General features: G+C 38.8%; 2 protein-coding genes across 2 annotated transcripts; one reads left to right on the forward strand and one right to left on the reverse strand.

Moving 5' to 3' along the window:
* Positions 1-241: 241 nt before the first annotated feature.
* LOC124219122 (serologically defined colon cancer antigen 8 homolog) lies at positions 242-5,593 on the forward strand. Its single transcript, XM_046626295.2, has 9 exons — positions 242-1,109; positions 1,281-1,415; positions 1,535-1,889; positions 2,010-2,799; positions 2,969-3,207; positions 3,299-3,419; positions 4,015-4,168; positions 4,337-4,413; positions 4,503-5,593. The coding sequence occupies exons 1-9, from the start codon at positions 661-663 to the stop codon at positions 5,315-5,317; spliced, it is 3,135 nt and encodes a 1,044-aa protein (XP_046482251.1). The 5' UTR covers positions 242-660; the 3' UTR covers positions 5,318-5,593.
* Positions 5,594-7,944: 2,351 nt separating this feature from the next.
* On the reverse strand, positions 7,945-13,910 carry SMC6 (Structural maintenance of chromosomes 6). The gene is made up of 19 exons (XM_046626294.2): positions 13,547-13,910; positions 13,160-13,352; positions 12,931-13,083; positions 12,562-12,806; positions 12,355-12,474; positions 12,063-12,193; positions 11,737-11,937; positions 11,296-11,492; positions 11,017-11,163; positions 10,602-10,786; positions 10,192-10,502; positions 9,872-10,091; positions 9,564-9,734; positions 9,258-9,445; positions 8,851-9,016; positions 8,660-8,773; positions 8,385-8,582; positions 8,175-8,308; positions 7,945-8,084 (listed from the first exon to the last, which is right to left on the reverse strand). Exons 1-19 carry the CDS (start codon positions 13,655-13,657, stop codon positions 8,045-8,047), a joined length of 3,225 nt encoding a protein of 1,074 aa, XP_046482250.1. The 5' UTR covers positions 13,658-13,910; the 3' UTR covers positions 7,945-8,044.
* Between the last annotated feature and the right edge of the window lie 282 nt (positions 13,911-14,192).

Genomic DNA, 14,192 nt, shown 5'->3' on the forward strand with positions numbered 1-14,192 from the left:
AACGAACAGAAAAAACTCGGAAAAACTTCCACTCAAGTTAAGTTTACACCCTCGACCAACGATAACAAGAAATCGATTTTTCTCAGAAAGGCCGCAGCCACGGATGCTCATCCGAAACCGATAGAAACAAAAAACACTACCGGCTTCCGAATATTGCCGTCAGATAATAATTCTTTCAAATTCAACTTCAGCGACCCTCAAGTGTAAATTTATTACGAAACATAATTAGGTGTAAGCATTTTTCAGCATGTATAATAAACCGTATTTATATTCTGTACACTATGCTTCATTTCCATTTGTTCAACATTCCGAATCGCATTCTCAAGAGAACTTAAAATTTTTACACAATTCAACATCACAGAATATTTTCAGAAAACTCTATTAAATATTTCGGTTTTACGACTTCTGAGGAAATTTCGTGAACTGAAAATGACGTGGAAAACGGTTAGAATTTTATTCAAACATTTCCATCCATTTATGACGTGGTTCAGACAACGCAGAGATTGCCAATTGTGTGTACCATAATCGAAATTAAATTACGTCTAACGTTGTCTGAGGATAAATATGGAAGTGAAAAATTGCTCATGAGGTCCCTGGATATTACCGGGTACGATCATTTAGTAATAATTCAAGTTAGTAACGATAAGACGTCGAGGTTCGATGGTACGGTGCCTGTCGCGGTCTCCGGCTTCCCATCCTGCCTTGACGAAAACAAAGTGTTCTTGTGCACGCGATTCACTGCCAGGCTCCGGCTACAACTCGCGATTCCGAAGTTCCTCGATTTGCCCCTCTTGTCTTACGGATAGGAGAGCAATCGCCTTGCGTGGCGAGCGTACCGTACGTGATAAATCGATTTTCCCCACGCTTATATTTAGGGGCTGCACTACGACTAGCAGTCACAGTTCTCACAGAATGCTCGGAGCCAGCAGTTATCCTCGCCGAGGACGCTACGGCCTCACCACAGCTCCTGCGCCATCAACAGGAGCCTCGAACACCTTTCTAGTCCGCCCAAGGCTACCGTTGAGATCGTACTCAAGGCCGAAGACCACCACCAATCTTTTGAGCGGCGACGTCGCCGGTTACGGAAGATCCAAAAGACTGAAATCGAGGTAACGGAGAGGAACGATCTTTTTTTTTATCATACGTGTGTTCTCAGTCCCTTTTTTCAGTCGCTAAAAAGAATTTTTAAACGTTGTAGGATGAGATATTCGAACCAGAAAACAGCGTTCGCATTAGTATAATTATCATTGCGTCAATGTGAACAGAGAAATTTATTACAGAAAATTGAACGGGTACCAGAAGATAGACCCTACGAAAAAGAAGGCGCCCGATTATACTGATTTTGCGTACCGAGAAGCGGTTTCCAAGCTGAAATATTTATTGGCGGAGTCATACACACCGAGAGTAACTCCTAGGTACAACGATGATGTAATTGCTAGAGATCTATCAAAGAAATCAGAATATGTATAATTGATGCAATTATTTTCCATATTTTTTTTTTCTCTTATATGTGGCTATGAAAAAACGTTGTTAGGAAATTACTGCACGGTGGCGGAAGATACAACGCTGACAGTAATCCCAAGATAAACATCGAGTCTGGAGAAGATACGGATGATCGGAGCCTGGTCAGCGAAGTGTCACAGACAAAAGCGTCAACTGGGATGCTGGGAAATCTTCCGCCTCGTTCCAGCCCGTATTTACCTCGTCAGAAGAATTCCCAATTATCGCGAGGCTGCAGTAACTTGGCTCTGCTCTCGAGAGATCCTCAATCGGCACCACCGGAATTAATGTCGTTCATAGAACGTCAGGAGGAGTACATCGAGCAGTTGGAAAGAGAGTCGCAGTACTGCAGAGACGAGCTAACGAATTTATTAGGCAAAGTTCGAGAGGTAGGATATACAAAGAAGAAATTTATTATGCGAGGCTGCGGAGACCAGAGGGGGTTTATATTCCCAAAAACAGTTTGTTGTGAATTTCATTGTTGTGACCTAAAATGATTATGTGTTCAGGTCGTCGCGGAGAACGAAACACTGCAGGACAAGAATAAGAATGGGTTTCTCAAGTCTGTTATTGACGACTACAATAATTCAGAGGAAGAAAATCGGGAACCAAACGAGGAGTCATCGTCTCGTGGGAACACCCTTGAACTCGGTAAAGGAAAGCGCGTCAAGCTCCACAAGATCTTGGAGGGACCGAGCATAGTATTTGAGTCACGGATCAGCGAGCTCGAAGCCCAGCTTACGCAAGCTCGCGTGGAGCTTCGTAAAGCACAGGAAGAGAACCAAGCGAACTTGAGGAGGCTTTCCGAGAGCGGCGGGGGCGAGGCTGGACCAGAGATGAAGGCTCAGCTGGAACGGGCCCTTCGAGACAAGCGGGAAGTCGAGATGAAGGTGGAGGAACTTCAGAGAAACCTCTCGTCAGTGCGAGACAGGGAAGCCGACACGGCGCACAAGGCCAAAAGGACTTTGGACATTCTCGAACAAGCTCAGTTTGAAAAAACTCAGGCCGAAGCAGAAATGCGAAGGCTCAAGGACGAGCTCGACAGGCAACACGACAGACTCAGGGAAGCTACACAGGAAGCCAACCGACGTGTCGCCGAAGAGAGACATCAGATCGAACGCAGGTACAGCCAGCAGGTTGAACAGCTTTCCGCTGACGCTGCCTCCCACTGGGACGTTGCCAGCAAGTCCCAATTAGAGGCTGAGAAACAACGCAGGGAGATCGGAGACCTCAGGAGGGAACTGGCACAGAAACAGTCCCTCATTGACGAACTGAAGAAGGAACTTCAAAGCAAAATATGTAAGTTGTACAACAGCTATTTCACCATTTTTCGCAGAGAGTGAAGCATTGGAGTCCAGCAATTCGCGGGTGAGCACACTACCCATGCTCGACACTCCAGTAGTGGCGAAAGTATCCCAAGCAATGGTTGAACTCAGGTACCCTGACTTGTTATTTCCTCGATATCTAGCCGCCATGCAAAGCGACTTGAGCCAGGCAGTGGCCGAAAAAGACGCCGCGGAACAGGAGATATCCGCTGCGAAGTTGTCCACCGAAAGGGCGGACAGACAGGCTCGACAGGAGCAGAGTCGACTCCAATCTGAGATAAATTCGTACAAGCAAAGGCTGGAGAGAGCAGACGCAGACCTGGTCCACTGTCGCCGTGAAAATTTAAGACTGTCCGAGCAGATTGCATCTCTGGAGAAAGAGGTGAAGAATAGCGTTTTCTCGTCGACTAAATGATTGGTAGAAAATTTACACCACAAGTTGGACAGTGATTCAAAGTTTACGTTTGTTTCAGGTGAACCTGAGCAAGATGGTGAAGGAGGAGGAACACCGTACTCCCGTGGGTGTTACTCCAAGAGGAGTAGATAATGACAAGGAGTTGGCATCGATGATAATGGACATAGAAACGAAGCATGGTGAGAATTTAATTTTTACGTGCCTGTGTTAGGTATACTGTCTTTTCTCTAGCGTTACGTGTACGTCTGTGATGAACGAATAGTATCAATATCCTGTGTATGTACGTACATAATTGCATGTTCCGTTGGCATCTGTGTGAGAAATCGGCACCATATTTGGCAATATGCCTAACATGGGCAGGACGACGACGCGTTAGCCAATTTATTTCGAATTCATTTATGGAATTGAATTTCTTAGCTACAACGGTCGCTGGCCTAGAAGATGCTCTGGCTAATCAGGCTTCTGTTGTCTCTCAACTATCACTCGAGTGCCAATCTCTCACACAGCGGCTAGAAGCCAACAGCGTGAAACACAAGTATAAATTAACATTCGTCTATAATTATTTTTCGCCATTTTATCTCCTTTTCTTCTTCTTTAGTTTCTCTCATTGTCATTTTTCACTGGCTTATCGTAGATTCCGCACTCCGTCAATGGGCGTTATAACATGTACTACTTGAATATCGACCCGTGCGTTAGTTGTGATCATTTTATACACCTGTTGCTACACTCTATGATGTACCAACTCGGGGGTATATATGTATTCTGTGTTGACAGAGGGAATCGTTCAGAGCGATGAAGGAGCCATTGCCATGACCGCTTCGCCTCCCCCAACCAAGAAACGCACTGTTAAGGTCGATCTCAAAGTTAAAGTTGTTCCTAAAAAGAAGTCAGGTCGTTCAGATACCTCCAAGACGCCTCTATCAGCACAGTAATAGCACGTATCAAAGATTTAAATGCAAAACGATATATTTTGGAACGTCATTTATTTTAAGATACGATTAATAATAATATTAATCATTAGTTTCCTATTCGTAACTGAAGGAAAAGGAACAAACGCAAAAGTTCTGATACAGAAAATTTTCACTGTTTCATTCAGGGAAGAAATGGCCAGCCTACAAGACAACCTAAAATATCTAACATCCCAAATACAAGACTCACTAGTCCATCAAAACGGTAATACATCATTCGCCTACACGTGACATACAATTATTATAATAATTCTTAATAAGGTTTGGTGATTCATTGAAATATTCTTCATGCAGAACTTCCAGCTAAACCCGCGAATGTCAGGTCTGCGGCAGATCATTCAAATTACAATGAACCAGACCAGAACAGCAGAATTGCAACAGCCCAAGATCAGCGGCTACAATATTCACAAAAACCAGACGAAACCTACAACACGACGGAAGGAGCGAAATCGACGAGCAGCCCCGATGGCGCATTGACCAAATCAAGCGTCGACGATCCGTACTCGATGAGGACGACGGAACATCAAAAACAGGTCTTGCAACAAAGTCAAGTAGCTTATCCGCAGGAAAACGAGGATGTGAGGAGTGATTACGCTCCTCAGCGTACGGATCAAGATTACGCGGTTGAAACTCCAACGGAATCCGAAGATCAACGCAATGAAAGACTGCAATACAGCGTCGCAAATGACTCTGAACAATCGCATGGCCAGGCTGAGGTACGGGGAGAGAACAATTACGAGCCAGAAAACGCGGAATTAGACTACAAAATGGAAAACTATGGCACAGACAATCAGATGAACTACAACCCCCAGTACACAGATCAATCCTACGACCAGTACAACATGCAAGAATACGGTCAGGACCGATACGATCAACAGGATGAGCACGATTACCAAGAAGGCCAGGCGGCAGCCGAGGGGCAATATGAGAGTGGAGATGGTTATCAAAACATGCAGTACGAGCAGGAATACGACCAGAATTATACTGCTGGTTATGACGGGAGCATTGAGCCAAGTGCTGTGCAGCCCGAGAATTATGGAGAACCACAGGGCGAAGCTGCTCCTGCATTTGACGAATCCGGGCCGACGAATAACGTCGCAGAACATTAAGTACGGTACGACATGATCTGTGTAATTTATTTGTTAAATTTTCATTCTCTACGTAAATACTGTAAACTCGACTTGGATATATCCGGTTAATTCCACATGTGGACTCACTTAAGAAATATATTGTGGAAATGACTTACATCGTGAATTCGTAGGGTAATATTAAATAGCAATAGGTCTAGTGAAGGGGGTGTAATTGATGTATCAAATTATTGTTGTATCAAATTATTGTTGGATAATAAAGTGTGCTATGAGGGATTGTAAGGGCAACAAAAACAACACTGGCCGTTTACTGTGATCAAACAATCGGAATTCTGCAGCTCGTTGTTGTAATTATGAAATTTTTGAAAAGCTTGTTTATAGCACTACTTTTGAAAGTAAATATATATTATACTCTGTAGAACTGAAACTGGAAAAATGGAAGGAGATATGGAAAATGACGAGCTTATTTAGATTGATCATATTTGCGATTCCCGGCTCATTGCTTCATACTACATACTTCAATCCCGTACCATAGACTTTGTGGATCAAAATACGTTGTAGCAAGAAGCACTGTTAGATGTTGAAAGTAACTACGATTATGCTGCAATAGATAAAAGTTTAAACGAAATGCAGGCATGCCATTTCACCACTCCTATCGCAGAACGCAAATTATGATAGTATCGATGGTTGTACTTTTCAAGGACGACATCCACTAAACCATTTGGCAAACGTCAGCCTCGATCACTTTGCTGTAATGATTGACGTTTTGCAGATTGCAATCAATTCTCACAGCCGTTTGGTCAGCAAAAAGTGTTTATTAATTACTCGTAATAAATAACACATTGTCATCATTCACTCCGGAAACAAGTTTGGCGAATCTGAAACAAGTAAACCGTTAGAAGTTTTCATTTTGAAGCTAAGGACCCGATTATTAAATTTCATTCATTTCATGCACCACGCCTGATGATCGATGGGTACTCCAGAATCCTGACTGCCTTAGATGGCGTAAATAAGTCACTGGAGAAGGCTGATGGAAGTGGTGCTAATGGTATCCAGAAATATTCGAATCTCTCCGCCTTTTTTACGTGGATATTTGAAGATACCATTTCACTGAGGTATGCAAATATTGCAAAAATGGATTTTACAAGTAAGTATTTTAATATTATTAGGAAAGAAAAAATTATAAAGTACAGAGGCTGAGAGAGGTTACATATTATGGGTACGTCAGGTACAAAATCCAATACATTTTACGTAGCAGGTGGCTCGTATGCTGTAAGACATAATTATCTACCAATATATTATCTTCCGATACATAAATCTAGATGGACATTCATATAGTACATTATATACGAACATATAATATACATATATAACTCTGAAATTTATTTATTTCATGTTATTGTGCAAAATACAAAAATAGTAAAATCGTCGGAAAATATGGTTGGTTTTCACTGTACATATTTATATGTAAATTATACATGTATATCTATGTAATAGATATATTATATGTATATTATATATACACGTGCATATTTCTTTCTCATTAATACCAGATAGTATTATCACACGCAATTAGTACTACAACTTTCCACTTCTTTTACCCTCTCTCTTTTTCTCTGTCATTGGCTATAATATTTACTATGATTAATAGTAAATAAAAAAATTATAAATCAACATAGGTCCAAAACGGACACATACTAAAAATGAAAGAGTTGAATTTATCAGTACGAATAAAATAAAACCAATTCAAAACTATGCAGTAAGTATGCGACGTAAGTGTGCTATCATGTTCCGAAAATAAAAAGTATTGAGCATATGTCCTAATGAAAATCAGAGGACAGAAAACTGGTTTTTAGCTTGTCTGCTTTTTTTTCATGCATATGCGAGACGTCAGTATTCTACGTATTCATTTCTAATTTTTATGGTATTACCACGAGTAAACAGTAAAAGAAAAAGCACCACATTCAACGCAACAGGGAAGATTGGACAACACTTATCAGGTAAGAACAAGAATTTTCTCGTTTTTCTTTTTCACTAATCTGAGATACCAAGTAACTAATAGTGAAAATTTTGGATAAGGTCAAGGAAACATGATCCTCGAAAAAAAAACAAAAAAAAACACCTCAGGAACAGATCAGTTATTTTAGCAATAAGATCATTGGTACGCGGTGAAATGTAGCATAACAGAAAGACTCTGTTTCTTATACTTCTAGAGATGTATTTTATACAATTTTTTTTGCATTCTCTCATTTAATATGATAATGATCCAAATTGGAATAAAATACATCATGCATTTGGTTGTTTGCTTAAATCTAAAAATATTGTTTCTCGTTTCTCGACATTACTATACCTGTAGTGGAAAATTGAAAAAAAAAAAAATTCCCATTTCGGACCATATACGGCTTACCGAATTGTAAATATATTATCAGAATTTGCAGAGAATGTCTGTATCATCTTTTTTTCGTTACATTAAAAAGCAAAAAAAAAAAAAAATGTTATTACGTATACATAGTGCTGTATGAGACGAAGTCGTTCGATTGTTGTTTTGAGAAGATTTGGTGAAAAAAAATCCTGGTCAACATACTTCAATCAAACTTTTTCATCGCTTGCTATAATAAATACTCTATAAATTTAACACATGGTATAGCCAACCATTCAATGCTCTGACCCATGGCGAGATTTATGACATCTCTTTGTTCCTCCATTTTTTTTTTTTTTTCATTTATCCTCCTTTTCCGTCGCAGTTGCTCAATTTTCACCATTTACAGCCCGTTCGGGGGCTGCTAACCTGAACAAGAATAAGGGTTTGTAACCTATGTTCAATCAAGATAACACTGAATATTACCGACAGCTTCCTCGTGATTATAATTCTACTCACTGATGAATGGTTACAAAATCCTCAGCTAATATACTCGAAGTGTCTAGCGGAGTTAGAAACGCAAACTGGTGTGCTGGATGGTTTCTCGTATGATCTAGCAGAATGTCCATAATAGTCCGTCGATTGACTGTGTCCTATAAATTATTTATACAACAATTTATCAAATTTACTAATTAGCAATTTTTTGAATAGAATTAATCATTTTCTTACCATGAACACATCGAACTCATCAAGAAAGTAAAATGGCAGTTTAACGCACTCCCACAAGGCCAAGATGAATGCTACAGTCGAATATGAACGTTCACCTCCCGATAGTGATCTAGCATCATTGGTTGTCCTCTTAGCGCTGCCTGCCGGGTTGACTTCAAGTGCCAACAGTCTGTTTTGATGGTCTATTGTAAGACTACCCTGTGTAAACAATTATAGTTATTAAGAAGTACGTCGACTTAAGCAGTGGGTACATGCAACGGAAAAAAAGTCTATACCTTATATTGTCTTACAGCTAGGATGCTTTGGAACGACTGGCGTACTTTAGTGCCAATCTCTTTTTTCATTTGCTGATATATGCGTCTTCGTCCCTCTAATCGTTGCAAGTGTTCCTGTTGATTGAACACACAATTTTAACAGACTGACAAATAATCTCAGGAAAACTTGTCAAAAACGAGAGATGACTTACATCGTTACTGATTTTCAAGGCAGAAGCAAATTCTGATACCTCTTCATACTTTTTCTTTTTTTCTTCCAAGTCAGCAGTAATCTGGTCTAGAGCGCCAAACTGCCTCTCTGCAGTTTCAATAGTTACCCTTAATTCTTCTAGCTTCTCTTTGATTGTCTTTGCAGATCTACAGGCAGAAATAGGTGTCAAAGCGGAGGTAAAATTACCGAAGACTCAGCATCGAAATAATTTTCAAGTTTTGTTTGACCTGGTTCTACATATTTGACAAATGTATTGCATATGATTGGTCATATTGTTTAAAAATTTGATTGCAACCTGCTGGAAGTGGTTATTCTACAATTAATGGTAAACCATTTTCGGATATTAATAATAATAGTCTCGTTTTGCGAAAATAAACCTTTAATTACCTTTGTGTGTTAATTCTAGCAGAAAGTTTGGCTGCTCCTGCTACTGCTTTGCCAGTGACACGCTGCTGTATTTCAAGATCAGCGTTAAGTTTTTGTAGAGCTTGCTGAGCTTCTAACAACCTTCGCTCTCCATACTGTGAATTCATACTCAACAATCCTAACTCGTTCTCCTGTTCCCTTATCAATTTCTGTAACACAAAATTACTGTTAATCAAGTAGCTGATTTTTGCTTATTGAATACTTATTCGAAAACTGATTGATATATTATTGCGTACGCTCAACTCACATTTATAGCAAAAATATTACCTGAATTGGTTCAAGTTTCATATCAAGGCAATACATGAGATCCCTACACCTCTTTACTTCCGTCTCAGATGATTCAACTTCTTTTTGTAATCCAACCGTTTCCTTCTTCAGTTGCACGACTATTTTCGAATCCTTTTCTACTATTTGTATCAACTCATTCATTTCCGTCGTCTGAAAAAACGACTTAGTCAATACATGTGGCGACTTTGTACTTTGAAAAGTACAACGATGGCCTCAAGAAAAGACTGACCACTTTATATTGGTACTTTTGCTAGTGAATTGTGCAAATATCTTAAACATATACTCACAAATACAGCAATAGAATTAGATTCGTCAATTTCGGACTTGTCGCGAAGCTCGTTGATCTTAGTTTTTATTTTAGATTGGTTTGAGCGAAGTCTGGAAATGTTGCTGTTAACTTGATTCAGATCCGTTTTAGCTTGGTGTACATTCCTCTGGATCTGTTTGTGCTCGTCAAGTATTGTCGCTCTCTGTTCTTGAGCAAGGACTAGTTCTTCTTCGAAGGCTCTGTAGAGAGAGAAAAATTACTGACGATGTGTAATTCCAATTTAAAAACTATTTAAATAGTGACTGAATCAATACAGATATTAAAATCGAGATTACTTACTGAATAGCTTCTTTTGTCGACACTTGTAAACATTTTGCTCTCATTCCATGTCGTCCACCATAGCTTTTGTAATTTGGATCAGGAAAAAACTCATCACCCTGCAGCGTTATGGCCCTCTTACAATTTCGAGGTACTTTACGTCTGTCGGATAACATTTCACTGGCTTTTTGGCTGGTGGGTATCAATAAAATACACTCAACTTCTCGTTGATCTATTAAACAGTTAGCAACAATAGGATCTGATATCTCCATCATTTCCAATAGATTTTTGAATCCAGGCGCGCGTGTGCAATGCTGACTCACATCATGCATCTGTAAAGAGATTCACCACGGTTATAATTTTTTAAAAATCCACTCTCGAAATGCCCTAATTTTATCTGAAAAAAGTAACTAGAAAAAATGTGTACACACCTTGTGAAAAAATTTACTGACGGAAATTTGTGGATTATGTTCATTCCCGAAGATTTCTTTCATTATCTGACCCAAAAACTTGGCATCCTGCATGTTATCTGCGCAGAAAGAACGTAAAGTTCCAAAGCCAAGAAAATTTTCGATGGCTGCTGCCCATGTTTGATCATTAACTTTTATATGAGCTCCTGCAATATCATAAGTAGTTAGCATTTACTTGAAATGCTATCATTATTTGAAACGGAAAATAAAATTGCTTCAAGGTATTTTAAAATAAGGGGAAACTGGTAAAATTCTCCAACACTTTCTTGACTTGATTGGCAAAAAAAATTGAATTCTTAAAACACTAACCATTGTACATGTATCAATACAACCAATGACATATTTGGAACATATTTTTAAGACAGTATATAATTACCCAACGGACCACGCGGCATTTGTTTAAACCTTCCTCTGTCATATTCTTCTTTGATACGGCGCAAAAGGCGTGGCATATTATGACCGAAAATTGTCACAGCGTTATCAGATTCCTGCTTCAAATCGTTCAACTGTCGTTTGATTTTTTCTGGAAAAAAAATTGAAATAACAGACTATTTTACACAAGTTTTTCCAAAATAGTGGAATTTAATATTGCTGAAGCAATAAAGTAAGAATAAACTTACAAGGACAAGATATTGAATAAAGTGCCACCACTTACTAATTATCGTGTCATTGTGGTCAATCTGTTGTTTCAACGCACGCTCTTCCTGAATCAGGTGATTGTAATTATTATTACGATGTATTTGATCTGTCTGTTTAGTAAGCAACATTGCGTCAATTTCATTCAATTGTTCTTCCAGTTTGGACAATTCTTCCCTAATTCGGCGTTTCTCATTTTCAACTTGATTGCTATCACTACGGAAAAATACTTACGTTGCATTAGCTTGCTTTTATGGATACTTAAAGAAACTAAGCATAACTTTTTTTCCAAATTTGAATACGTGATCACTCCCAAGGAATATACAGAAATATCATGTGGAAAAATTTACGTCAGTAAGACGTTTTTTGTTTTCGCTTTAGATCAATTTTCGGTAACTTTTCAATTATTTTCAAGTATAGGAACACTGTTGTATATAGGTATGTAAAATAAAATTCTTACGCCTCCTGCCGCTGTATCTCCGTACGTAAAACGTTAATGTCCTGTTGCATCCGTTTTATCTTACTCTGTGCCAATACCAATTCCTTGTGCTTTACAGAATAAGCTTCTTTCTTAGATACTAGTTCTTGTTTTGCTGTTGCATATGCTTCTGAGCTGCCTGCAGCCTCATTTTTAATTTCCTGGATTTTCTCTTTGAATTCGCTGAAGATAATTGGAATAAATATATTGATATTAATTTTGCATTTCCAATACAATCGAACAAACACGCAAAGATAGAAGCGAATAGAAAGGAACAAGAAGAACAATTAATCTATTGAGTAACTCACCTGATTTTTGCTTTTATCCTTTTCTCTTTGATTTCTTTTGTCTTTATTTCTTCTTGATGATTCTCCACATTGTTCTGTTGCTCTTCTAGCCGCGTTTGAATCTGGCTAAGTTTACATTCTTCTGCGATTGCCTAATTTTGAAAGAAATAAAAAACCTCGAATCAAATTGTTGGGTACAAAAAACTCGATTATTTTTGGCAAGTACATTTGCAGAGTTTTGATAGACAATTGTCTGTGATGAAATGGAATCGGAATTATATGAATTGTGCCATTAGAAATATCGAGTACTAACAAGTGCCCAGTGTAGTTCACTGTTTAAAGCTTCACGTTGAGCACGATCTCCTTCTATAGACTCCAACTGTTGAACAGTTTTTTCGAGTTTATCGATTTCTTTTTTCGTGGCACTTAGATGCTGGAATAAATTGTAAAAGTTTCATAAATTATTACGCCAATTTGCAATTTAACAAATCCAAAGGAACTGACGAAAATTTACAAGTACCTCTATGCTTTCAATTAACCGCTGTCTGGTCTCTTCACTTGCTATTTGGGCATTTTTATAATTGTTTCCAATTTTCTCCAAATTGGTGGCCTTCATAAATAACTGATATTTTTCTTTGGGTCCAGCAGTGACAAGAAATGTCCTCGAGACGTCTTGATTCAAGATCGAAATAGGGTTATCCACTTGAATACTCATCTCTGCTATGATACGTTCCAGCTCATCCTTCTTGGACGATACTACTTCGCCTGATTTTTTAATTGTCACAAATTAATTAACACAAATGGTGCGTACGTCCAATTCTTTGAAGAACAAAGTTCGATCACATCTAAAATTACGTGTAACATGTATAAAAAAAGATGATAAGAATACCGTTTGAGTTTTTTATCTTATATCCGGGAGCAGATCCAATTGTACGTCTAACCAAGATACTGTCTCCATATATCTCCGGTTTATAAGCCATGGGTCCTTCATTGCAAAGGGTGATTTCGATGACCGCACTGTTCCTCCCTTTCTTGACAAAATCTAAAAATACCGTGACAGAATTGATGCATTTTTCTTAACATCTTGCGTACGCAATATTAATATGCTTCTAAAATACCTTTGACAGAAGATCCTCTGCTTGTTGTATTTGCTTTGGCGCCAAGTCCTACAACCAATGCTGTTAGAAGAGCACTCTTACCACTGCCATTGCGCCCAACGATGAAATTTACATTCTTGTTAAGGTATATTTCTAATGCATCGTGGCACATAAAATTTCTCACAAATATCCGCTTTATTTTTCCAGTAGTCTCCTGTAAAAATTTTATTTGATCAATTTCTACTGCGAATTTTAGCAACAGCTAATTAAACATATTTCTATAGAAATTGAATCCCACTAAATAATTACGACGTAGATCAACAGGCGAAAACAGAAACTCGAATATTACCACAGAAAAAAATTAAACGATAAGAGGTTATTTTGCGAAGAATAAGAAATCGCACATACCGTGATATCTTCATCTGTCGACGAATTAGCTTGAGAAACTGAACGTCTGGCAACCTTACTCGGATACGCATCGCGATCCGAGTTTTTCCGTTTTCTTCTTTCGTTACTCATAATCTTTGAGATTATTTAGCAAAAAAGGTCATCGTACACTTTACCGCGATTCAAAACCACCGAACTGTATCGCCGTTCTTGGGGTTTCCGATTGACTCGCACCAACTCGCATAATACAGAGCTTCTACAAATATCGCGATGTTATCGGTTGGATCCACGAGAAAGCGGCGCTCTTGTCAATTCAAAATGCAAACCACATAAACGCAAGAATAGTACAACATTGACGTCATCATAACTATTTAGCGTCTTCATTTCAGATGATTTTACTTCTCAGTTCTCACGCTGCGTTCTAAAATTCTGATTCAATTCATGGACTCAGAAGGCGTGCTTTCCATTTACTGATTCAAGTCGACTTGTGTCGCTATTTCTGGTGTATTCCTTTGCCCAGATTGGCCGGTTACACCAGAAATAGCGACACAAGTCGATTTGAGTCAGTAAGTGGAAAGCACCCAAGCTGACCATGATCGGCAGATGCGGAACAAAAGTTGTCTTTATGAACGCATCTTCGGTACTGATTCACTCGGTGAGCTAGTGG

This window comes from Neodiprion pinetum, chromosome 5 (assembly GCF_021155775.2).
Source record: "Neodiprion pinetum isolate iyNeoPine1 chromosome 5, iyNeoPine1.2, whole genome shotgun sequence".
NCBI lineage: Eukaryota > Metazoa > Arthropoda > Insecta > Hymenoptera > Diprionidae > Neodiprion > Neodiprion pinetum.